At 37.4% G+C, this 24,949-nt stretch overlaps 1 protein-coding gene across 2 annotated transcripts in view; it reads right to left on the bottom strand.

Annotated features, from left to right (window-relative positions):
* The window catches only part of LOC107702599 (phospholipid phosphatase-related protein type 1-like), an 80,606-nt gene that overhangs the window by 37,980 nt on the left and 17,677 nt on the right, over positions 1 to 24,949 (bottom strand). The window contains exons 1-2 of one of the 2 annotated variants that reach the window (XM_016504972.1): positions 24,299 to 24,530; positions 2,996 to 3,092 (exon numbers count right to left, since the gene is read on the bottom strand). In XM_016504972.1, the coding sequence (XP_016360458.1) occupies positions 2,996 to 3,055 (60 nt within the window). In that variant the 5' untranslated portion in view covers positions 3,056 to 3,092; positions 24,299 to 24,530. Of the gene's footprint in view, positions 1 to 2,995; positions 3,093 to 24,298; positions 24,531 to 24,949 lie in introns of those variants that run through there. The other variant, XM_016504973.1, reaches the window with a different exon arrangement.

Raw genomic sequence — 24,949 nt, 5'->3', positions numbered from 1 at the left:
AATTAAAGGTCCCCTGAAATGCTTAGAAACACGCAGCGTTACTCTATGTTTTGACGTCATTTTAACTGAAACAGGAAGACAGGGCGGGACATATAAAGCAGCCCCGCCCCTTTTTAACATAGCCAATAGCGTTCGTTTATATCACAGCTTGGGCTAGAGCCGTTCAGAGCCGTTGAGCTCCGTAAAGCCCCATTTGACAGGGTATGCCAGCCACAATCTCATCCATATTGCTATAAAATATAGCATTCTGTGTTGAATTCAAATAGCTCCGATACATTTTGTATTCTGCGCCGCCTCGCGCATGTGATGCGCTCCGTGCTATCGTGTCTCTGGACAGTGTGTGTGCGGTGCGGTGGTTAGCGTGACACAGCGCAAAACCAGACTTCTTTTTTTCCTCAATGGAAAGCATATTTACACTGTTTGAATCGTTCCCTGTCCCCTATATAGTGCACTACGTGCCATTCACTGTACAGAAAATACTAATTCTGTGGACAAGTGACCGATTTCAGCCACGGCTTCAGCGTCTATTTTATAGTGTAGGGGGCGGGCACTTCGGATTCTAGAGAGCATTTGATTGGACAAAGTTTGATGAGATGCTGAAGTACGATGTGACATCAAAAAAAATCGTTGAGCCGTTTTGGCGGAAGTGACGAACTTGCAAGCTTTAAATGCTTATATCTTCTAAATGCGAATTTTGTCACCGTTTTGGAGCACACCGCCTTATAGATAACCTTAAGACTAACATATTGATACTAACACCCAAAAAAATTTAATTTTGATTTAATGGGGACTTTAAGAGGTACCTTAATGGCACTAGGGGTGTAATGGTACACAAACATGATGGTTCGGAACGTATCTCGGTTTTGACATCACGGTTCGGTGTGGTTTCGGTACAGAAGAGGGGAAAAAAACTAAACATAAAATTACTTGCTTTTTTTTGATTAAACAGTGGTTTACTGAACAAAATGACTCTTTCTTTAAATAAATTCAGCTATAAATACAGAGTTCTGGCATGAAACTCTAGATGGCGCAGTCCGATAGGTCTAACTCAATCTGACCTAATGACATCATTATCACGTGGCACAGCTGATTGGTTCTCTCCTGTATCGGTAGCCAATGAGCTCGCTGCTCAACATTCAAATTTACATTTAGTCATTTTACATTTAGTCATCAAATATATGATTAGTGCTTGCAGTAGCAGTGCAGTTTGCTTCAGAAACCCTCCACCTTCCCCAGCTCCACCTGTATAGATCTGCTACGAGGTGATTCATGTATGCTATATGGGGGTTATTTCATGTATGTTATATTTGCAGCAGCAATATTTCTTACATGCTCACAGCAGCATGTTGTGGATGTATTGGCAGTAGCAAGTCTCGGTACTTGCTCTGCCGCAGCAGCAGTGTAGCAGATCTATTCCGCTAAGACCAAATACATTAACATTGTCATGTACATTACCATGCCAATCCCTCCGAGAGTTGTAATGACAGAACTAAAATTTTCTTAGGGATACAAATCTACCTAAGATTATGCTCTAAACTATAGGGAGGTTACAATAAACAACAGAGCCTAAACTTAAGTTTAATTCATATTTATTTTTTAAATATAATAATCAACACTCAGCTTAAAAAAAATGCATGCAAACGTGTAAATTGCACATAATGTTTTTAAATTAACTTCTAAATTATAACATTTATATTTGCTGTTGAAATATATTCATTCACACAGTGGCTGTCATAAAATTGTTCATAACATGTTTATTTAAACATACATTAAATAATTAAGACATCAGCAACAGGTAAAGTAAAATATAATGAGTAAATAGTCTAATATTTCACGAAATGCTCTTCTCTAGACTTCTTTTGTCTAGTGAATAACGAGCTGTGGACACCGATGACTTGCCTGAGGTAAATGAAATGCTACCTGGCATTTTATTTCCACGCTGTTTTATTGACGTCTTTCCGCAAGTGAAACACTAATTGAGTGATTACATGAGCCATGAGATCTTCATTCATGTTTATTTTGTGTTAAAACTAGTAGTAAATAGGAAGGGATGATCGCGCTCCACGCTGCTGTTTGAACTGAGGCGTTTACACAGCGATCTGTCTTGCCACATGAAAGAGCGCCAAAACGGCATTTATTGTCTGAATTTCCTGAAAAAATTTGACATAATTTGAAAGATTCCTGCCAAAAGTAACGATATATTGAACTGGAAGTTTCCAGTTAAGTTTCACTCGTGCGGTGGTTAAAACAATGCTGTATTTGTTCGGTACGCATGCGCACCGAACCGAAATACCCGTACCGAAAAGTTTTGGTCCGAATACGTGTACCGTTACACTCCTAAATGGCACTGTTGACGTTCACTCTCAGTGGAGAAAGAGGCATCTTTCTGACAAGCATTCAGTATTTCCTGAGCCAGATGAGAAACCGGCAGATATCTCTCTCCAGGCATTACAGAGCTAATTGCTCAGAACTCCAAAAGTAACCTGAGGGTCAAGCATCACAATCAAAGATCCAGTGGTGATAGTTCACTACGCAACACTTGCAGGGCTAGAAACTAGATCTTTGGCCACTAAGCTACAACTCCACCACATGGTTTATGATCCCATGCTAGCACATATTTCTGCTGAAGTAGAAAGCTGGATGTCCTGAATACTCCTCTGCAGTATCGGCAGCTCACAGCCCTGGATATCTGGCATTCAATGTTCTCGGGTTCAGGCAAATGGCACAGCGGTTCATCTCACAAACCCAACAGTCCTGTCTGAGAGATATGCATAACTCGACTTGCTGAGGGAGACGAGCGCTTTGAAGTGCCTACATACAGTTCCCAGTGATTAAACAGGATTTGACAAAAAATTTAATTAAATACCCGGCCAGTTTCAGAAAGAAAGGACGTCTTAAAGCCGTATCAGAGAGTAAGGGACAGCATGATAACTAGTGAACGGAAGTGAAATAAATGCAGCTAGGTAATCGTGTTTTGGCTGAAAAATAAACTTACCTCCACAAATATGAAGCATGGTATGATGGAGTAACTACGGTGTGTATTATCTGAAGCCATTTTGCATCGATTCAGTAGAAGTTCCACAGTTGGCAATCTAAGAGAGAAAGTAGAAGTAGGTCAAATTAATAGTGCATTTAACAACAATTACAAATGTACTACAATTCTATAAAATGTAGAGACATGAAAAACAGGAGAATGAATGTGGAAACAAGCAAGGACACATTTAATTGTTTGAAAGTAACGGTAAAGATATTTATAATGTTACAAAAGATTTTTCAAATAAATTCTGTTCTTTTGGTCTATATATTCATCAAATTGTTTTCAGCATTGATAATAACCTGAAATGTTTCTTGAGCAACAAATCAGCATATTAGAATGATTTCTGAAAGATCATGTGACACTGACGACTGGAGTAATGATGCTGAAAATTCAGCGCTTCATCACAGGAATAAATTACATTTTACAATATATTCACATAGAAAACACTTATTTTAAATTTGAATAATATTTCAAATAAATGCAGCTGTAATGAGAATAAGAGACTAAATAAATAAATACATCTTCCAACTTGAATGGCACCCTGTACAGAAGTTGTGTCCTTTATGTTGCGGGAAATTAACAAACTAACTAACTAACTAAAGAAATACATACATGCATAGGAGGAAACCCATGACTTGAGAATGCTAAATCTTTTCTTGGTTTCATGGCTACAATATGCTACAACTGAGTTCAGTTAAATGTCTTAAAATGATTTCTGAAATACCTAAGGGTCATTCCGTGTCAACTCAACCAGAGGTCCCAGGCTCAAATTTTTTTTCTGAACAAAGATAAACATGTATAGTGATGAAAGCCAAAATATTAAGTGAATGGGTGAATATTTACGGAGTACTCCACTGTTTTGTATAGGGGGGTCAAAATGGCAATTTTCATCTGAGATTCAGAGCCAAATTACAAGGGGGTAAAAATGACTTCAGAAAGATGGCAGCATCATAATGTTACTTTTACACAGAGATTGGTAGGTCTATTAGTAAAATCTGTTCACTTTAGCAATCTTTGTTGCATTATGTTCCAATGGTGACCATTCAAAAATGGGAAAAGAGCACTTTTCAAGTTTTCTCCAAAGTTTGCAGGCCTGTAACTCAAGAAGCATTAAAGATATCTTAATGTCCTTTTAGATATTGGGTCTTAACAAACGTTCCTTTAGGCATCTTAATGTTTAAGGCCATATATGGTTCAGTTCCAGAGATATTGGAATTGCAATATGGCTCCAGGAGTAAATTGGTAAATTGTACACATTTTCAGTGGTCAAAAGCCAAATGTGGGTCACTTTAAAAAAATATGATTATTCTTTACTTTTAAAGAGGAAAGTCTGAAAAACAAATAATATTAAAACTAGAAATGTATCTTGTTTCCTTAAGTCACAATAACTGCATTAAACATACCTGTCTGAGTGCCATAAATATTCTTTTTCCAAAGTTTGTGTGCCTATAACACAAGAAGTATTAAAGATATCACAATATGATTTTAGATTCTAGTTCTTAATAAACTTTTCTTTTGGAATCTTCATTTTCAAGGCCCTACATTGTTCAGTCCCTGAGATATGGGGGTCTCATTTAGGCTCCATATTCAGATTGTTGAATATTACCCATTTTCAGTGGACAAAAACCAAATGTTGGTCATGTTGTATACAGCCAATAATCATTTAATTTAAAGAACAATGTCTGAAGAATAAATAATGTTTAAATTAAAATTGTATTGTGTTTCCCTCTATAAAAACAATGTGCATGGAAAACATGCCTGAGTGCTTAAAATGCACTGAAATGGTCAGGTTGAGCCACATTACCTTGCTCTCTGAAGTCTATTCATAAGATTCTATATTTTAATCAGTTTTAGAGATATTTTGACCCCCCCTCTACAAAATAGTGGACTACTCAGTAAATATTCATGCATGACATTTAATATTTTGGCTTTCATCACTATACATGTTTATCTTTCCACAACAAATAGGAGCTCACAACAAATTCCCCAGAGGATCTGAAAAGAGCAGCCAGAAAGAGTCTGAGGACTTCTGGTCCTTGAAGGGAATTTTGTCAGAAGGAAACAGAGGAAAGAAAACAGAACAAAGACAGAACGACAGAGAAAAGACTTTAACTGTGCAGCATTCTCAGAAGAGCAACACAAGGTCAAACACAAACACTTTTTCTGCTTTTCTCTTTTTCCTTTATCATCCATACATATACACAAAATGTACACACAGAAAAAAAATAGCAACATTTTTACACATGAGATTCATTATGTAAATTTTCTGTCTCCTAGGGCGGCAATTAAGCAGACGTGTGTAATTTTTTTTATGTTAAAATATTTTATCCTACACCAGCTTTAGAAGCAGAAACAACTCAGTAAGACATATCGGGTTGATTCCTCAGAAAAGTGTAAACACTGTGGCTTTGTGCTGAAAAACAAATAATATTAAAACTAGAAATGTATCTTGTTTCCTTAAGTCACAATAACTGCATTAAACATACCTGTCTGAGTGCCATAAATATTCTTTTTCCAAAGTTTGTGTGCCTATAACACAAGAAGTATTAAAGATATCACAATATGATTTTAGATTCTAGTTCTTAATAAACTTTTCTTTTGGAATCTTCATTTTCAAGGCCCTACATTGTTCAGTCCCTGAGATATGGGGGTCTCATTTAGGCTCCATATTCAGATTGTTGAATATTACCCATTTTCAGTGGACAAAAACCAAATGTTGGTCATGTTGTATACAGCCAATAATCATTTAATTTAAAGAACAATGTCTGAAGAATAAATAATGTTTAAATTAAAATTGTATTCTGTTGCCCTCTATAAAAACAATGCGCATGGAAAACATGCCTGAGTGCTTAAAATGCACTGAAATGGTCAGGTTGAGCCACATTACCTTGCTCTCTGAAGTCTATTCATAAGATTCTATATTTTAATCAGTTTTAGAGATATTTTGACCCCCCCTCTACAAAATAGTGGACTACTCAATAAATATTCATGCATGACATTTAACATTTTGGCTTTCATCACTATACATGTTTATCTTTCCACAACAAATAGGAGCTCACAACAAATTCCCCAGAGGATCTGAAAAGAGCAGCCAGAAAGAGTCTGAGGACTTCTGGTCCTTGAAGGGAATTTTGTCAGAAGGAAACAGAGGAAAGAAAACAGAACAAAGACAGAACGACAGAGAAAAGACTTTAACTGTGCAGCATTCTCAGAAGAGCAACACAAGGTCAAACACAAACACTTTTTCTGCTTTTCTCTTTTTCCTTTATCATCCATACATATACACAAAATGTACACACAGAAAAAAAATAGCAACATTTTTACACATGAGATTCATTATGTAAATTTTCTGTCTCCTAGGGCGGCAATTAAGCAGACGTGTGTAATTTTTTTTATGTTAAAATATTTTATCCTACACCAGCTTTAGAAGCAGAAACAACTCAGTAAGACATATCGGGTTGATTCCTCAGAAAAGTGTAAACACTGTGGCTTTGTGGCACAATCAAAACCAGCCCGATGCCACAATACATGGTGTAGCTTTGGGGCGGAATGATTTTTTGACTTACCACTAGGGAATAGTTTATGGAAACTTGTTTGAAATCTTTTTATTTTTTATTTTGGCAATTCCATTTGGTGACACTCGTGGCACAGAAATTAACAGTCCTCTCCAACCTGAAGTAAACTTCCCTCTCATTTGAAATTAAAGGAGCTAGTTGGTGGGGCAAGCTATTGTGGTTATGATTTGGAAGAACTGCTCACAATTGATCCAAACTTTTTCTTCAGCGAATGTACTGAAACGGGCATTTCTTTTCCATGATGACTGTGTATTTGAGCATCTATCTATCTATGCTTTCTAAAGCAAATACACATCACACAGTGAATTTATGCCATGAATTGCATCATAATTCAGTGTATTGCAAAAGTTTGTGCTGCTCCTGTACTCATTTTTGTGAGCTACATGAGACTAGGGAAAAAAAAGTTAGAGGCAGCTGTTCAGTCTGCCTCAACAAAAGAGCAGTTTTAAGTCTATTCATGCAGCATAAATAATGGCCCAAAAAGTATTTGGACAGCTAAGCCACATTAAAAAATGAATGAATATATCAAAATATCAGTGAAAACACCAAGAAGTGGCACCTGATGAGACTTCTGTTTTGATATGCGTCTAAGTATATATTAGTACAGTTTGGGATCTTGACTAGTTTGGTTTTCATTGCAATTTTAAAATTATGTTTTCATGACAATGTAGCACAGCAATGTCACACGAGTGTGTAACCGCGAAAGAGACCATAGTCCAAAATCTCTACCGGTTGACATATTTCTACCAATTAATCATATCTACTAGTATATCACCCACGCCTAGCCCTCGTCATGTAGCAGTACCGTCTTCCTCCATCTGCTGTTCTTGGAAAAAATGAAGTCCTCATCACTCCTTTAGCTGGTGCAGAAGAGCTGCATCTATGCATTACTAAACATCTTTTCATTTGGGCCCTGTCAGCCTAGACAATGATTCATGACACTATTACCTCAAGCAAAACTGACGCTGCTGTAGGTCCAACACTTGGTCATTGGTTTACATCTTAGCAGGTCTAGAACGTTCAGTTATGCTGATACACAGTAGTTTATATCCCTTCCTTCCTGCTAGCATCGCTTATTCACAGTGTGTCCCTTGACGCACATTGTTAAATTGTTAACAGCTTTCAGAGCACCTGAGAACTCTTTCCTGAAGATGCTAAACTGAGAACAGGGGTGAAAAAAAAAAATTAATTTTGGTAATACAAACAGCCACTTCTGAAAAAACCCACATATCCCACACGGCTTGAATTTACATCTACATCAACATCCTAAACTTTGATGTAACAAAAAGCTCATCTACTATGTGGGAAATACAATATTTTGTTAGTTACACATTTAATTTAACTTTTAAATGAATCATTTTCTCCAATTTGCGTTTTCCGTGACGAAATAACAGTTTTTATTTCTTTTGAGTTTTGACCAAGTCCAGTGTTACAGTTGTGACACTCACAGTGATAGTGTTACATAAAAAATAGTAATTACCAGTATACTGAACCTTTTCTTCATAAAATCATAAACCCCTGCAGGAAGAGTCAGTACACAACATTAGAGAAATGCCAGTTTTTTTCTTTTTCTTTTTTTTTTCTTCTTCTTATTATTATTTTAGAAGCTTCGGTTACGAACGTGACAAAAAAGGACATTACTATGATGGGAAACTTCAACACAGAATAAAGACAATTAATATGTATTTTACAAATTGGACAAGACATTTTTCACATTTCCACATTTGGAAAGTGGCAGCTTCGAATAGTAGCGTAAAATAACGTCCACTATACTGATATACAATTCATCACAGATTTACACCACAGTTTACAATCATTAATCGGATATGATGAAACAAAAGAAAAATATTGTCATGTTATTACAACGCGTATGTCATGATTTAAAGCCAGTGTAGATGACGTGGTTCAAAAAAAAATGTTGTTATGCAGGTTGAATGTCTCTTCGCATCCCGATAACAATCATGAAGTTATGTGGTCTAAATGTTTTTATATGTATTTATATAATCAGTGGAAGGCGTAGGACCATAAAATGTTCGACCAATCAGATTATTCGGTCCGAACATTACGATAGGCTGTCTTATCTGCCTGTCAACATATGTATTTGTATACCTCCATGCACCCTGTTCGCACAGACATGATACGTCATCAGCGCATTCATAATGCATAATCTGACAGCGTTGCATTCAAACCTCCACCACTGGAGGTTTCAAAACCTTCAAACCTCTCATCGTGTCGCTAGCCTCCGTCTGTAAATAAACTGTAAATAAACACATAATTTTCCACATAATGTACATTATTGTTTCTCCTCTATGCCCCGCCTTTCTGAAATGCGTCGATTTTTACAAAGCTCATCGGTCTGAAAAGCGAGGTGTGCTCCGATTGGCCAGCTATCCAATGCGTTGTGATTGGCCGAATACCTCAAGCGTGTGACGGAAATGTTACGTCCCTTACCATAATGTGATGCCGTGTCCCGGAGTGAGGAGACAAAAACATTAAAACCCATTATAAACGAGGCATTTGTTGCATCCAGTGGGGACATAATTACTGATTATAATGACTTATACTGTCTTTTTACACGTTGTGTTGTGTATCGCGCCACGTAAACATGTCTGCATTTGTGATCGGAGAAACGACAATCAACAAGCGCTACTCCCAGGAAACAGTCCTCGTCCTCCATAAAATGCGCTGCACACATCTGAATATTTGGGTTGAACTGTTCCAGAACAGTGTTGAAAGTACAACTTAACCACTGATTTCTAGTTGTGTCCTCTTTTGGAAGGCCATACAAAGTAGTTTCGCTTTCAACAATACTACAGCGAAAATCAAAGTTACGCCTTCTTTCTTTGTGTGAACATTTGGGCGGCGTTATGCAAATATGTGTTAGAATGAGCCGTTTTAGGTAGGCGTGGTTGACTCTTAACTTTTATAAAGAATATCTCTTTGGATTTGAGACTTTAGTCTTTGCAAATTTACAGATCTTCTTTATGCATCAAGAGCTTGTAACACTCCAAAGAGAAAGGAAAAATTTAAATCGCATCATATGACCCCTTTAAAGAGCAATAAAATTGGATGAGATTATACATCTAAATAAAACATTAACTAGGAGGTAAAGACTACAAATTAAACAATAATAATGTTAGCATTGCTATCATGCATTTACTATACTTTCCGATACAATCATCACATATTAGATCAAATTGAGGTTCTTCAAATAAAGTAATATTTTTCAGCCCAGAGTCGATTATTCAAAAATAACTGGTTTTATCATCTAAAACATGTCATATCCCCAAGGTCTGAATGCAGTGACTGGATAGCATTATATTGTAGACAAGATCGGAGAGTAATCATAATAAACATGGCGCAATAATAAAAACAATAACATTAAATCTAAAAATTAAAATGGTGTATATATATATTCCAAGTAGGGATGCACCGATATGATTTTTTTGGCCAATACCGATACCGATTTTAAAAAACAACTATTCGAGGTTCGTGACATATCCTCGGATAAACTCTAACGCCGGTGCATTGCCATTGCGACTTACCTATGATGACTTTACAGCTAAGAGCGGGCATTTCACTCGTTGGATGGGTCAGCATGTCACGTTAGCATATGGCCGTACTATGCCATCTGACAAACTATATTTTGTACAGATTTTATTTTGTTTTGCACTGTAAAAAGTAATCACTGAATCTACTTAAGAAAAGCGAGTAAACATAACAGATGTTTACAAATTTGTTGAATTTACTTAATTACACTGTGTTATGTGAACTTTCAGGTGGATGCAATAGTTAAACTAAACAACTTTAGTAAACAGTACTTAAGAGCATCTAGTTTGTTGGATTAAAGGTCTGTTTTCATTGTCTGGTGCAAAGAACAATGAATACAGTTTTAGAGTGAATACAATTTGAAATGGTTGTACAGACATCTGACATCAATGGGCGATGAACAGCAGTTCTCCACGGCCTTCCACTCTTCCTTGAAAAGGACCGTACTGATTTTACAAGACATGTTTTGTAAGTAATTTTGACTGTTATATTCTGGTTATTTAGTGTAATGCAGACGATTCTTGAGACCTGGCAAGAAAAAAATCAGGACACAGAAACAGTATAAGATAGAAAGGAATAAAGAGAGTGAAAAAAAAAAGAAAGCATAGACAGCAACACAACTACCACGTTCAAGACCCAGAAAGAAAGTAAGGACATCGTTCACGAGAGTACCACGACGCATGCGTATGATGCTGCTGACGCAGGAGCCGGCGTTCTGAGGTAGAACAAGATCTTTGAGTTCAGCTCATGAAAAATGGGGGCAAAAACAAAAGTGTTGCGTTTATAATTTTGTTCAGTGTAAATATCGGCGGCCGATACATCAGTGCATGCCTAACTCCAAGTATTCCTCCTGCAGTTATGCGAGCAGCCGCATTTATCTCATGACTGTCCAATGCTAATAATCACCTCGCTTACATAATGTTTCACGTTAAAATGGAAGATTACACAAATGGTAAGGTATCATATGTAAGGCTAAACAGACTGTTCGAAATACTATTGTTTAGTGTCAAGTTCAACAAAATTAGTTTAATATGCCCACTGACAATAATGCAGATGGAAATGTTTTATGCTACCAATTGAATCCAGATGTGACGACACGCGGACTGTGAAAAAGGTCTATTGTTTGCAAATTCATATGAATGTCATGTATAGGTTTTTGTACAATCTGCTCATGGATGTTTTACCTACAATTATTTCCGTACAAGTGAGATCACACAAAATAATTGAAACTGCATGCTCAAACAGTACTTACAAACAGAACCACTTCATGTGGTTGGGTTGGAAACATCTTCAAAATAATAAGACTTTGACCTCTGAGACACCAATTTAATATCAATTTAGGCTGCAATCTAACTAAAACTAAATTCATTAGAATTAATATTGTTTGTGTAACTATAAAAACTCTCATCTTATTGCCTTTCTAGAAAATGTTTCTTGGTAAAAGCGAAAAAACACTTTCACCTTAGGGCTGTACTATGGAACTTTGTCCTCTCTATTGGCATATCTAGTTGGAACATAAAATTGCAAGTTACTTGCAGAGTTTGAGGGAAGTCCATGGTTTCCTGTGAACATTTTAGAGCAAATCCTTGAATCATTCTACAGCAAGACCCAGTGACAGCAAGAAGAAAGTCCTACAAAGACTTTATCCGAACAACATGTCATCTGAGCAAGTAAGTAGCATCTCCCCGTATTTGACTGGAGCATGGTGCTACATGACTACTTTTTACAATACTTGGGTTTTGAGAGAAGAAACAACCCTGTCAAAGAGGACATATGAAACATCTAAGGTATAGGGAACTCAAAGCAGAGCAGCATCCCAAGGATTTCTATGACTCAGGACAGCAAACGTTCTGCAAGTTCTGTCAAAACACAGTTAACTGGACTCAAAAGAAGATCTGTAATGGCCACTTAAAAACTCAAAAATGCACCTTTAGGAGAACTAGACGCTAAGAGTTTCTCTTAAGAGAGTACAAGCACATTGTCAGAAGTAACGTGCAAGTCTGACATTACTCTCAAAAAAGAACAAGTTAAGCCCAGGATATACAAAGTCGACTTCAAGAACTAGTGGCAACAAAAGCCAACCACGTTTTCGCCTCACATCGGCTGCGCCTGGACCGAAAAGATGCGCTTGAACAACCAGCACGTGTTCTGCGCCTGCATGAGAGGAATTAAATGTCTATATCAGCAGGTATCAATAGTCTATATTTGTCATTTTTAACAGGAGAAACCAAAACAAGGATATATGAGATATATGCAGATATATGAAATGTAAACAAAGCAGCACTTTACATATGTTGACTTGGATATATATCTGAGCTGGAAAACAGCTCTATTCATCAAGCAGTTTCATGTACCTTGACCTTACCAAAGCATTCGATACTAGGGATGGACTATATGACCTAAAATCTAAATCTTTATTATTAATATTATCATCATTTTTTTTTGTTGTTGTTATTTTGACCAGTTGTTTTTTTTTTTTCTAATGAAAGAGTGCATGTCTTATATTTGTGATTTTAAGATAATTGAAGGAAACAAACTATTTTTGAATATTTCGAACAACCCAAATCAAAAAGCACCAATTGCTTTAAATGAAAATAGACTGACCACCCTCCTGTGGGTATATGGTCACCACCTGCAACTTCTTGAGCACTTCCACCAGTGCTGCCTCCATACCATTCAGTGTTGGGAGTAATGCATTACAAGTAGCGTGAGTTACATAATCGGATTACTTTTTTAAAGAAACTAGTAAAGTAACATTATTTTAATTTACAAGGAAATATGGGAGTTTCTTTTTTTAATAAATAACTCCAGTTACTTTGTTTCCCCATGTATTGACTGACAGCTCTCTTGTCCTCGTGTTGAGAGAAATCAGGAGTAAGTGCAGAGTCGTTGTGTGCGCTGTGTGAACATGATGTTACTGTAGTTCTATCTAGACTAAATGTCAACATTTAGTTTTTACTCATCTCAGTTTTACTCATCTCAGTTACACAAAAACAGATTCAAAATTCCTCAAACTTTAACCATACTAATAAGTAAAAATGACTTTAGATGAACATAGCATTTGTGTTTCCTTTTTTTGATGGATTAGAAAGTATTGAAATACTCTTGCATTCTATTCGTCATGCAATCCAGAGTGTCAGTACAGCTGAAAGGTTTGTTTGAGATTTTTGAATTTACATTTCCTTCAGCCTGATTCCTTCCTTCCTTTTTCATTTCGCTTTTGGTGTGAAAGGGCTTATTGCCAAAAATCTAACTTTTTTATACTGAAAACAAACAAGCAAAACCAGCCCAGAAGAGAAAAAGTAACAGAAAAGTAACATAACACATTACTTTCCATAAAAAGTGACTAAGTGACGCAATTAGTTATTTTTAGGGAGTAACGCAATATTGTAATGCATTACTTTTAAAAGTAACTTACAAAGCCCCCAATACTCACTGGAATGATTTCATTACTAACACTGTAGTCTTTGAACAGGCAGAGCTCCATCAAGCATCAAGGCCATGCTGTTCAAAACGCAGCTGCACTGGGCAGACCACGTCTTCAAGATGGAGAATTATCACCTACCCAAGACTGTGCTGCAAGCTGCACTCGTCCTTGGCCATCACGACAGAGGAGCACCGAAGAAGAGGTTTAAGGACTCTACAGCAAGACCTACTGAAAGTTTATGGTTAGGGTCTACTCCAGCCTCTGATCGTGAATTCTGGAGACACCGTTCACCAAGATGTCAATTGCTTCGAGAAAGCATGCAGGACTGGTCTCGAAGACAAAAGGAGATGGAGGAATAATATGACATTGCAGCATATAAAACAAAATACAAAAAGAAAACAGAATGTTTATCAACGCTTCTGATTTCCTATTTTTTTGTGAAGGAATATGCTTGAATACCGAATGGAAGGTGACACTAGCTATGTTTCCATTCAGAGATTCGAATTAAATTTATGCACAAAACTGGAATATCACATAAAAGATTTGTGAATAAAGCACCGTTTCCATACAAGGACTCCAAGAGAACAAAAGCATCACTTCCTGGTAAACTGGCACTAAATATCACTAAGAAAACTAGGAGAAGCCACTGAATACAAAACGACCAAATTTTGCTATAAGTTTGATCGCAACATATAATGATTGCTGTTAATAGTGTTCACCGTCTGTTTGATTACATGACATTAACTAACTGCTTGATTTTTACCGTGCATTTCTGCCATATGGCCCTCAACTTGAGATAGTCACCACTGATAAGCAATTACTAAATATAATGTAGAAACTTTAATTTTCTGTAAAGCTGCTTTGCAACGATTTGCATCGTGAAAAGCGCTATACAAATAAACTTGAAATGAATTGCATTGAATATAATAATTATGATAAATTACTAGCGCCTCAGAGTGAGCAGATGAAACACAATAAATGCAGTCATTGCTTTCGGAGGTGAATGCTGCTGTTTGGGAACGCAGTCGTGTAAGACAATTATACAGAAATACTTTGACGACAGACTTTGCTCAGGCTTTTCAGAATGACCAAAACAACATATAGATGCTGTGAATGAGATCGGTCAGCTGCTAGTCAAGTTATCCTGTCTCATAGTGCAAAGTCACATGACTTTTTCGATGCGCATGGAGGAATTTATTCGGTAAATGTGTTTCCATCGTAGTTTATGCACATTTTTTCTAATCTGATAAAAAGTTTATCCTACTCAAATGTGCGCTTAAGTTTTTTTTATGCGCATTTTTAAAATGTGCATCTTGGCATTTCCATTAGGGGTTTACCATATCATACCGTCCACGATAATAGCGGTATAAATTTTTACATCATAAAAAAAGTGTCATATACATATCATCACTGATATGGCGACGCAATGACTTATGGCGCATTTACGTTCCCTTGCACGCACAACAACAACACCACAAACCCAATAGGTGTGTTCGACTTAGCAAATTCGAGCGCACACTCTTACCGTCAAAAATAGGCGAGGCACCTATCTTTAGCGAAGCGGCGCGGAGAGCCGCTTCTGGGACGCTTCTGAAACGTGCCGCGGCGCGGTTGGTGTAAACACAAGCATTGACTAGATTGGCCGCGTCGGAGCCGTAACGTGCCGCAGACGTAATAAGGGGTAAGTCACTCTTGCGGTATTTTGATGTCATACACCGATCGGTCTGCTTCACGTCGAACACACAGCTTATGACAATAGATTTACACTTCGAATTATGTAGTCTGTCATCGATGACAATAGCTCATTGGAAAAGGATGAAAAATGCCCTTCATTTTGTTTGCACTAATAAATACTGCTGCCTGCCAGCTGCAGTCACCAATAAAACATTGTTCCATATTTTTTTCTATATTGTCATAAATATCATTATCGCAAATATTCTTGAAATATCGTGATATAATTTAGAGGCTATATCGCCCACCCCTAGTTTCCATCCAGCGGTTTTTAACGCAATATTCCAAAATGCGCATAAAAATAGGTGGATGGAAACATAGCTACTGTTTGTTGACATTAGGGAGGTGATTACATTTACAGGATTTAGTCTGTCTCCGTTTGTTTTGTTTCTTCATGTCATTCCAAACAGACTGGATGATGATGAGATCAGATCTCTGTGTGGAGCACTGGCTGTGGCTCAGAAATCTCACTGGGTTATTACAATTAATGGCAAAATGAATGTTTGGACATGTAGACTGATATTTCCTACTGACACACTACAGCAAAAGATAGAAATAACTGACTAAAAACCATTTTTAAGCTGGTGAAAATACTGGTGTTCTAATAATTTTGGCCACCACTGTACGTTTAAACATGCGATCACATTTGAAAAATTCTGTGTCCAATAAAGTCCATCGTCTATTGTAAACAGTGCAGTGATGTATGAAGCACAATTCACAAAGAATAACCTTTAAAACAAGCTGCTTTCCATTGGTCAACTTGAACCTATTGTGAATTTGAGTGGGGAAATGACTGAATTTGCTAAAAAAAAAAAATCATAAATGTGACATCACCTTAAAAGATGAAAACTAATCAGCATCACACCTTGCATAGAAATAAAACACACAGAGAGACACAATCAATCTAAACTTAGATCAAACGTGTTATAACAATGTGGGAAATGCTCTTCTTTCCTTTAAACTGTCTTCAACCTTATTACACAAAGCTTTAGTTTGGATCCATAGAGGAAGTGTTTTTTGAAGGAAATATGAGTTGCACTTGCCTGTGCCAAACACTTTGCAATGATCCTAAGGTATTGTGGGTGTTTGTTAGGGCATTTCTAGGTTGTTGCTTACTGGCCCAAGTCAAAAGATTCCACCTACAAGGATGATATTCTGGTGTCTATCACTTGGGATTTTTCCTTCACTATGAGATTTTATGCTTTATCATCCATAATATGAAATGTTGAGTATTAGTATTTGAACCCCCGCCTCAAAAATCCATACAATTTAAATCATCATTCATGTAGCACAAATGGTGCAGAATTGTATGCACCAAAGCAGTTATTAATTGTATGGGATTTTCCAAAACCCCCAAGTAATATTAACAGTAATGCTTGCCTTAGCAAACACCACTAATTATTCTTAAAATACTCTTGGTCTCTATTGATTAAGCTCTCAAAAAGTAGATAAAACAGCTAGTTTGGTTTATTCTATCCTTTGGGAAAAACTAAACAGAGAAGCCACACAAATAGCAAAACAGCAAGCATAAATACTGTATAATGACATACCCAAATACGACATGACAAAAATATCCTGTTTGCATGACATATGCATGAATGTGTGGGAAATACTCAGGTCAGGTTATTCACTGTTAAGGTTTGAGGAGAGATAAAGCCCTCTGGCTGTGTCCATCCCAGCCAGGACAGCATCTCTCCTGCTGGCGCATCTTAGCCTGAGATCCAAGCGCTGCCCCGAGGGAACGGCTGTGACATATCTCCAGCACAACATCTCTCTGACTGCCATCAGTGTAATGCGATACCAGTCAGAAGCCACTAATGGACTGGGGGTTCATGAGGCCCAGCTAAGATAAATGATGAAGGACCAACTGGTACACACAGACTCTGTTGCTAAACCTAGAAAGCCGCCTTCCTGTCTACGGCTGGACTGGAACACTCTTCATAGACAGAGACTCTTTATAGGAACTCGAATAGTGTTCCTCACACAAAGCATCCTTTAGACAATATTGATTACAATAGTTGCTAAGCTAATCGGCTCGATACTCTAAGCTTAAAGTCATCATGAAATGGAAATTCAGATTATATTCTAAATGCATCGTATTGTATGATTTGTCTATGCACGTTTCATTTTCTAGTAATGTTTAATCAAAATGTCATTTTATTCTGCGTAAAACCTGCTCCTTTCTTACAATCAACTGCAAGCTCAGATTCAGATCTGCCTCCAAACAATTAACAATCAACTCGCATAACCCACTCCACCACCCTACATTTTTTCTTTTCTCATAATCGGTTTCACTCGGATGCACGTTTATGTATTTTAACAATATTTTTTTTCAGATAAACAGCATTTCTCTTGCTCAGTTGCCATCTTTGATGTTTGTCATGGGATTTTTCCTCCAAAACCAGTTAAGCGCAAGCCCCGCCCACAGCCAAATTCACTGGTTAACTTAATCATGCAGTCATGCCTGTCAAAAACAGATTAGACTTTGAAAAAATGGTCGGATCTGATCGCGGCAAACAGTAATGCTACCTATAGCATCAGGATGCGCTGCTGATGCTATGCTAATGTTATGGTTAGGGTTACAGATTAGTCTTTCCGTTAGTTTTTCAGAAATTCTGAGAAGCAAAAGAACCAAGCTGCAAATGAACACAGTGTAAACCACCAAAATAAAAACTAGATGGTTTAACTGTTTAAAAATGAAGACATTAACACATTTATATTAGTAATTTTAAGTGATTTTAAAGTTCTACTATAAAAATCTAATTTGTATTATTTGTATTCAGTGGTCTATTTTATATTTTGCAGTACAACGGTTTTACTGCTATACATACCTTCATTTGTTTAATATATCCATTTAGAAATTATCACAATAAAATACATAATATGTAACAGTCAAATTGAACAACTCAACAACAATGGAAATGTAACCTATGAAAACTAACACGGAAAGTGTTCACTTTATGGTCACTAAAAGTGTTTTAAGTTGGTTCTTCTAAAAAGTATACCTATGGCTATGTGTAGTAGATTCTGCTCCATCTGAAAGCACGTGATGATGATTTGCTGCTGATTACAGAACCGGCTTTACAAACAAATTGCGCATAACAATCACATTCGATTAATCGTGCAGCCCTATTCGACACTATAGAGTATAGATCATGACATACTCATAGATCGATTACAAAACTATACGGGTATTCAACTAAGCTAACAGAGTGTATTAAAAATGTAAAAGATTGGATGACCAATAATTTTCTCCTATTGAATTCGGATAAGACAGAGATATTACTTATTGGACCAAAAAGCAGTACACAGAATCTATTGGATTACAATTTGCAACTAAACGGATAATCTGTTACTTCCACTACAGTCAAAAATCTGGGTTATATTAGACAGCAACTTGTCTTTTGAAAATCATATTTCCCATGTTACAAAAATAGCATTCTGCCATCTTAGAAACATTGCCAAGCTACAAAACGTGTTACCTTGTAGTATCTAGGATAGCAAAGTCCACTAAAGGAGGTAGAGCTTTTTGCATTTGGCCATATGTACATCAATTTGACATAGTCACCACTGACATGCTACTGTACTTCTAAATATATTGTAGAAACTTAATTTTCTGTAAAGCTGCTCTGCAACGATTTGTATCGTGAAAAGTGCTATACAAATAATCTTGAATTGAATTGAATTGACTATATCCAAATTATTGTAGTGCCTTGAAGTGTGAATACTAGGGGTGTGACGAGACACTTAGCTCACGAGACGAGACACAAGATTGGAATGAATAGTCTGAAATGAATAGTCTGCTAGACATGAAAAACAGTCTGCAGGTGCATTATGACATTTTTTAACTAATAATGTTTTATTGAAATGAAAATCATTTCAGCTATACGGAGTACAAATTATCATATGCAGTAAAATACAACAATATACAAGCACTGTAAAAGGTTTTGCCACAAACTAAACTGACTGGCATCCAGCGACAAGCAATTTGGGTGTCCACACTAGATGCGACGTGACACCGCGACCGGTGACAAGTGACAAATATCACAGCCAATCAGAAGCATGTGTGGGTGGGCTCTCTCTTGAAGCGCTCTGCACTCGCTACGAAATGGACAAGTTTATAATCTAATTCATAAATATTAAACCTTTTAAACATCATTAAAAGTACATACAGAATGATTGATGCCATCTTTGTTATGGAATACACAGTTGAGTGAGTTCACAGTTTTTTAACGTGCATCTTTGCTTTAATTTATTTTCAAGATCTGAGGTAAACTCTCTGTTGTTGCTTTCAGGCTATAAATGTCACGCAAAATGATATTTAAACTCATATTAGACACTTTTAACTCTGAATAAAGCAAATAATCACCTGAGATTATCACTGTCATATAGTTTGTATGTTGTTGTTCCACCCGCAATGTCGCGGAAATAGAAACCATTTCTAAAATAGAAATTTTGCGTTACGCCGTCATGGCTAGTTAGGACAAAAACTCCGATTAACATAGAAAAGATACCTTTTATCGCATGTCGCGGCGCGTGTAGTTAGGACACGGTGTTAGAACTGTATATGAGTTATGATGAGCTCTGTTATATGAGTTATGAGAACCTCTGATTGAAGATGTGTGTGACCTCCTAACTGAACTCCATTCCACAAATTCAACATCGAAATAAAGAATACAAATAACAAAAATAAATAAGTTTTTACTTAGTCTTATTAACTGCAAACAATAAGTGCAACCATAAACTAAGTACTCTCTCAAATTAAAAAGTGCAGAGACCTTATTTTTCTTCAAGGATGATACAGAGCTAAGACACCGTTACTACACAGCCCAGCCTAAGAAAGATTTGATATTGGGAGTCTTAGTCTTATATACACGGTCTTGTCATGTGAACTGTGATTCCTGCTGCACTGTGTGCGACTCTGCAGCTCACGCTGGATGAGCAGAGCAGGCACTTTAATTTTAGAATTGAAGTGGCTGTTATCCAACTGAATTAAATTGTTTTTATTTCTATTTAAAAAAGCAAAACGACAGTGCAGAAATGTGATGTAAACATAGCAGTGGCATCTTCAATGCTAACTTCACCCTCAAACTTGGTCATGGTGATATCGCAAGACAGCGGCTGCATCCGAAAGCTAAGGCTGCTGACTTGTTGCCTTGCTGCCTTATCAGGCAATGACTTGTGCTTCAAAAACTGATCAAATGAACGCATCTCAGGAGACAGGAAGTGAAGCTGACATTGGATCCGGACGTGCCTTGATGCCTTCCGCCTTGGAATGCATCCTCCGAAAGCAGCATTTTTCAGCTTTCGGGCGCAGCCAGCTTTTCACCTTAATCTTGCGAGATTTCGTGTCACAAGATCTCGTCACACCCCTCGTGAACACACAATTTATTTATTTTTTTTTTTTTTCCTCAACAAAATCACCCCAGGGTCATTCCGTGTCAATTCAACCAGCTCAAATGTTTGAATTTGCATTCTTTTTTTATGAAGAAAGATGAAAGCAGCATTTTTCAGCTTTCGGGCGCAGCCAGCTTTTCACCTTAATCTTGCGAGATTTCGTGTCACAAGATCTCGTCACACCCCTCGTGAACACACAATTTATTTATTTTTATTTTTTTTCCTCAACAAAATCACCCCAGGGTCATTCCGTGTCAATTCAACCAGCTCAAATGTTTGAATTTGCATTATTTTTTTATGAAGAAAGATTAATATGTATAGTGACGAAAGCCAAAATAGTAAATGTCATGGATGTATATTTTATAGACGGAGGTCAAAATGACAATTTTCACCTGAGATTCGAAGCCAGATTACAGGGGGGTAAAAAAATAACTTCTAGAAAAATGGCAGCATCACGATGTATTTTTTACACAGAAATTGGTACGTTTATTAGTACAATCTGTTGACTTTAGTTTCTGAAATTTGGTTGATTTGACATGGAATGACCCCCCAATGATTTCAGATTCAGAATTATTAATTCTTTCCGAATATTCAAATAATTTTGTGAGAATTCGTGTGGTTTTATTTTTCATATAGAAATATTGCAATGTCAGTGTTTTTTCCAATACTGTGCAGCCCTACTAAATATGGAAATTCGACCAAAAGAAGCTGTCCTAGAAAGCAGAACAATTGCGCTACACTAAGCAACTACACAGAACACTCGAGCAGCAACCAACTAGCTAACCCTAGTGACCACGAATCAACATCCACGCAGATCACCCCAATAACACCCACAACTCCCTAGAAAGCGTTCAGCGGGCAAACCCACTGACATTTTCAGCAGAAAACATAAAAACGATGTTTTATCATGTATATGGAACAGAACTTTCACATATATTAACTGTGACACCAAATTACGTTTTTTAACTGTGTGATGGGTTAAGTATTCATCTAACCGTTTTAAATATGTCAGCACAGAAATGAGCAAATGAAGCGCAGTCAAGCAGAGTTCAGTTTAAATGTGTTCTCTGGAACGAACGCATAAATCCAAAGCGTCTCGCGTGGCTAATTCTCACTTCAAAGCCTTCAAGAGCTGCACACTATATCCTCTTTCCAATTCACCAGCAATTAACAGTCAGGGAAAATCCATTACTGGCATACGGGAAAGTCAGCAGTGCCCCGCAAAAAGTTGTTCTAGGGGGAAACCATGATTTTCCTTTGCATTTCAACTGCTGGGTAATTAAAACCTCGACTGAGGCGTTTCCGATTAGCTGCCTTAGAGAATTAACCAAAGCTTTAACTTTCAGACGAATGAAAGGGGTCACAGCGGATCTCAGTATTATTCATCTTCCTGTCTCTCTGGTCAGCATTACAGCCGACTTCACACCTGATGGATATCTGACCTGGCACACTTCATAGCATTTTCGATTAAATGGTCCTTTTACAACTAAACAATCAAGTACTTGTCTATATATCATGCTGTTCAAACACTGCCAGGACACTTACCAAATGAAAATCGACAAATAAACCCGTGGCAAACACAATGACCTGTTAATTTGTGCTCAAACATTGTCCTTGTCTCAGATTTTCCTACAGGACAGGATACTGAGGTTAATATACAGTAAATCATGGCAGCGGCTCACATCTGCTGCACTTTATAGTAACTTCTACCTTCAGATTTTCAGGAAAGAGGTTTATGCAGTCCCAATTTTTCTTTCTTATTGACTGAACGGGTTTACAGTACCTTTTCTCAAGAACTGCAATATTTTCTGCATTTTTGTGCTGTTTTGCAACTGTCTTGATGCAATAGTAGTCTATATATTTTGTGTAGTCTGTACATATTTATTTCATATGCATTATCATTTTTTTTTTTCTTTTATTCAGTAAGGATGCATTAAATTTACCAAATGTGACAAAATACATTTATAATGTTGCAAACGGTTTATATCAGTCAGGAATCAGTCAGACTGTGAGATTACCATCCATCTATCAGCCATGTGTTCACTTCTCATGAACAGATGTTACGAAATGAATCCCTCCGTAGGCTTTTCCTTGTCCTAGACAAGCTATGTTCATCAACATCCTTGTTGGTCCAGGAACAACAGTCCTGTCAACTAATCAGATTTTAGGGTTAGGGCTGGCAACAGAGCTTCAACAGCATTATTACCAAGCTGTTCTTTTTCCATGACTTTAGAGCAGCTAATAGTTAGAGATACAGCTGGGTTAGTCTGACAGCAATGGCAAAAGATGTTGATGCTGATCCAGGAACATGTCCTACTTGGCAGAAAATCAAAGACAATGGTTGACTTACTTTTTGCTCCAAAAAGCATACAGAAAAAAAAGCGTGTTTAGTATATGATAGCTAAATCTAAATAGTAAAATCTTTCCTAGTCACTCTAGAATTAAACGATGAAAAAACACAAGTACTTCGGTTAAACAACCAACTCAGACTTCAAATTCTCTCCACATGTAAAGCTCAGATGTACAAAAACACACATATTTCACCAATTCAATAAACACCACCTTGTTGGTACCACTATTGGTTACTAACCACTAATACACAGAGAAAAAAGGGTCACTGTGGCCCTTGAAAAAGGTACCAAAATGCACCCTTTAGGTGTAAATAAAGATGTAAAGGTGTACCTTTTGACAGCTTTTGTACCTTTTTTCTGAGCATTAGGCTATAAGACTGAGTGATTTCAGGTCAAGCATGACTATAAAAAAAACAAAATACCTGTTATATTTTTAAATGAATTTATTTTTAAGTTCCAGATCCTTCATTTGGGTAACCACAGCAACCAGAGATCATGCTTTAAACATGCAATGCAATGTGTGGCCCACTAACTTCTGTGGGTTCCCCCATCATGTGACCAGTTCATGTCTTCAGGATATACTACAGTCAGGCATTGGTGCAGAAAGATCCCAAATGATCTTCAAAAATCGGCAGGATACAGTCGATTAAATGAATCACTAAATTCTGCTTTTCTATCCAAAAGATGTATCTGATCGAATGCATTTTCCTGTGAACTGAGCCCAAAGGCTATGTGGACCCATCTGTGTGTCCAGCATTACTGGCACTCCATATGACATTCGATTAAACTCTTCGTATTTGCGCGTAAAAACGCATCGTATAATTTATTTCGGTCGCTGGCGCACACAATCTTCGAAACTTCCCTATTAGTGCATTTTATGCCTTTCAAATGCGACTTCTCCATCACTGATGCATCATGCCATGAGGACAGGTGTCAATCATCACGGAGATGCTCCATCAAGGCTGTACGATGAGAAGATCACTTGTTTCCATCATGTAGCTTTCACTAGGTGTCCCAAGTTGTACATGATTTACTATTACTGACTATTAGCGCATTTTTATACGCAATTATTTCTGAGATCCAAATAACAGGCGTGTTAAGAAATGTCCCCGTTTCCTTGCCAGCAAATATAAAATTGACACAAAATAACACCGGACGCACGAGACAATGGCAGGTTGCAACTACCACATGCTTCATCATTTCACCCCTCCGACCTCCTCTAACAACTTACCGTGCGATGGATGTATATTATTCCCGAATTAATCCATCAGTGTTCACTGGGAATAGATTGGGAAAACCGGTATTCCATTATCTGCGTTTTCTGCAGCGTTTCGATGAAGCTGGGCTTGCTGTTTGATTGGAGATCTGTGATTAGAGGCGATCGTGAATGCTCAAGGAGTTCACACACATACACACTCAAACACACACCGAGACGCTGGGATGAGTGGGAGGCGGGGCCGGGAACACAAATGTACCCATTCCTACTATGGCGAAGGAGTAATCATGAATATTTATGACGCACGCGACGCTGGTCCAGTAGGGTTATCAGCGTGAGGTAATTAATACTCAGAAGGTGAGCCTTCGGGGTAGTAGCACAGGGAAATTCAGGGTGGGAATACGTGCAAGCGGTGGGAATTCGATTCATTCATTTCATCGAATCGATTCGTTCGGACGGACTCAGTGAACTGGTTAAAAAAATAGATTCTGAGTCATTTCTGAAAAGTGTTGTTGCGGTCACATTTACCTTTCAGAGAATATCCCTGTTGAAAAAAACAGCATATGCTGGTTAGGTATGTTTTGACGGTAGGATGCTGGTTTAAGCTGGTCCTTTGCTGGTTTAAGCTGGTCCTTTGCTGGTTTAAGCTGGTCCTTTGCTGGTTTA

Source organism: Sinocyclocheilus anshuiensis, unplaced genomic scaffold, assembly GCF_001515605.1.
Source record: "Sinocyclocheilus anshuiensis isolate Anshui unplaced genomic scaffold, SAMN03320099.WGS_v1.1 scaffold210, whole genome shotgun sequence".
NCBI classification, from domain to species: domain Eukaryota; kingdom Metazoa; phylum Chordata; class Actinopteri; order Cypriniformes; family Cyprinidae; genus Sinocyclocheilus; species Sinocyclocheilus anshuiensis.
This window is presented reverse-complemented; position numbering and strand designations above follow the sequence as displayed.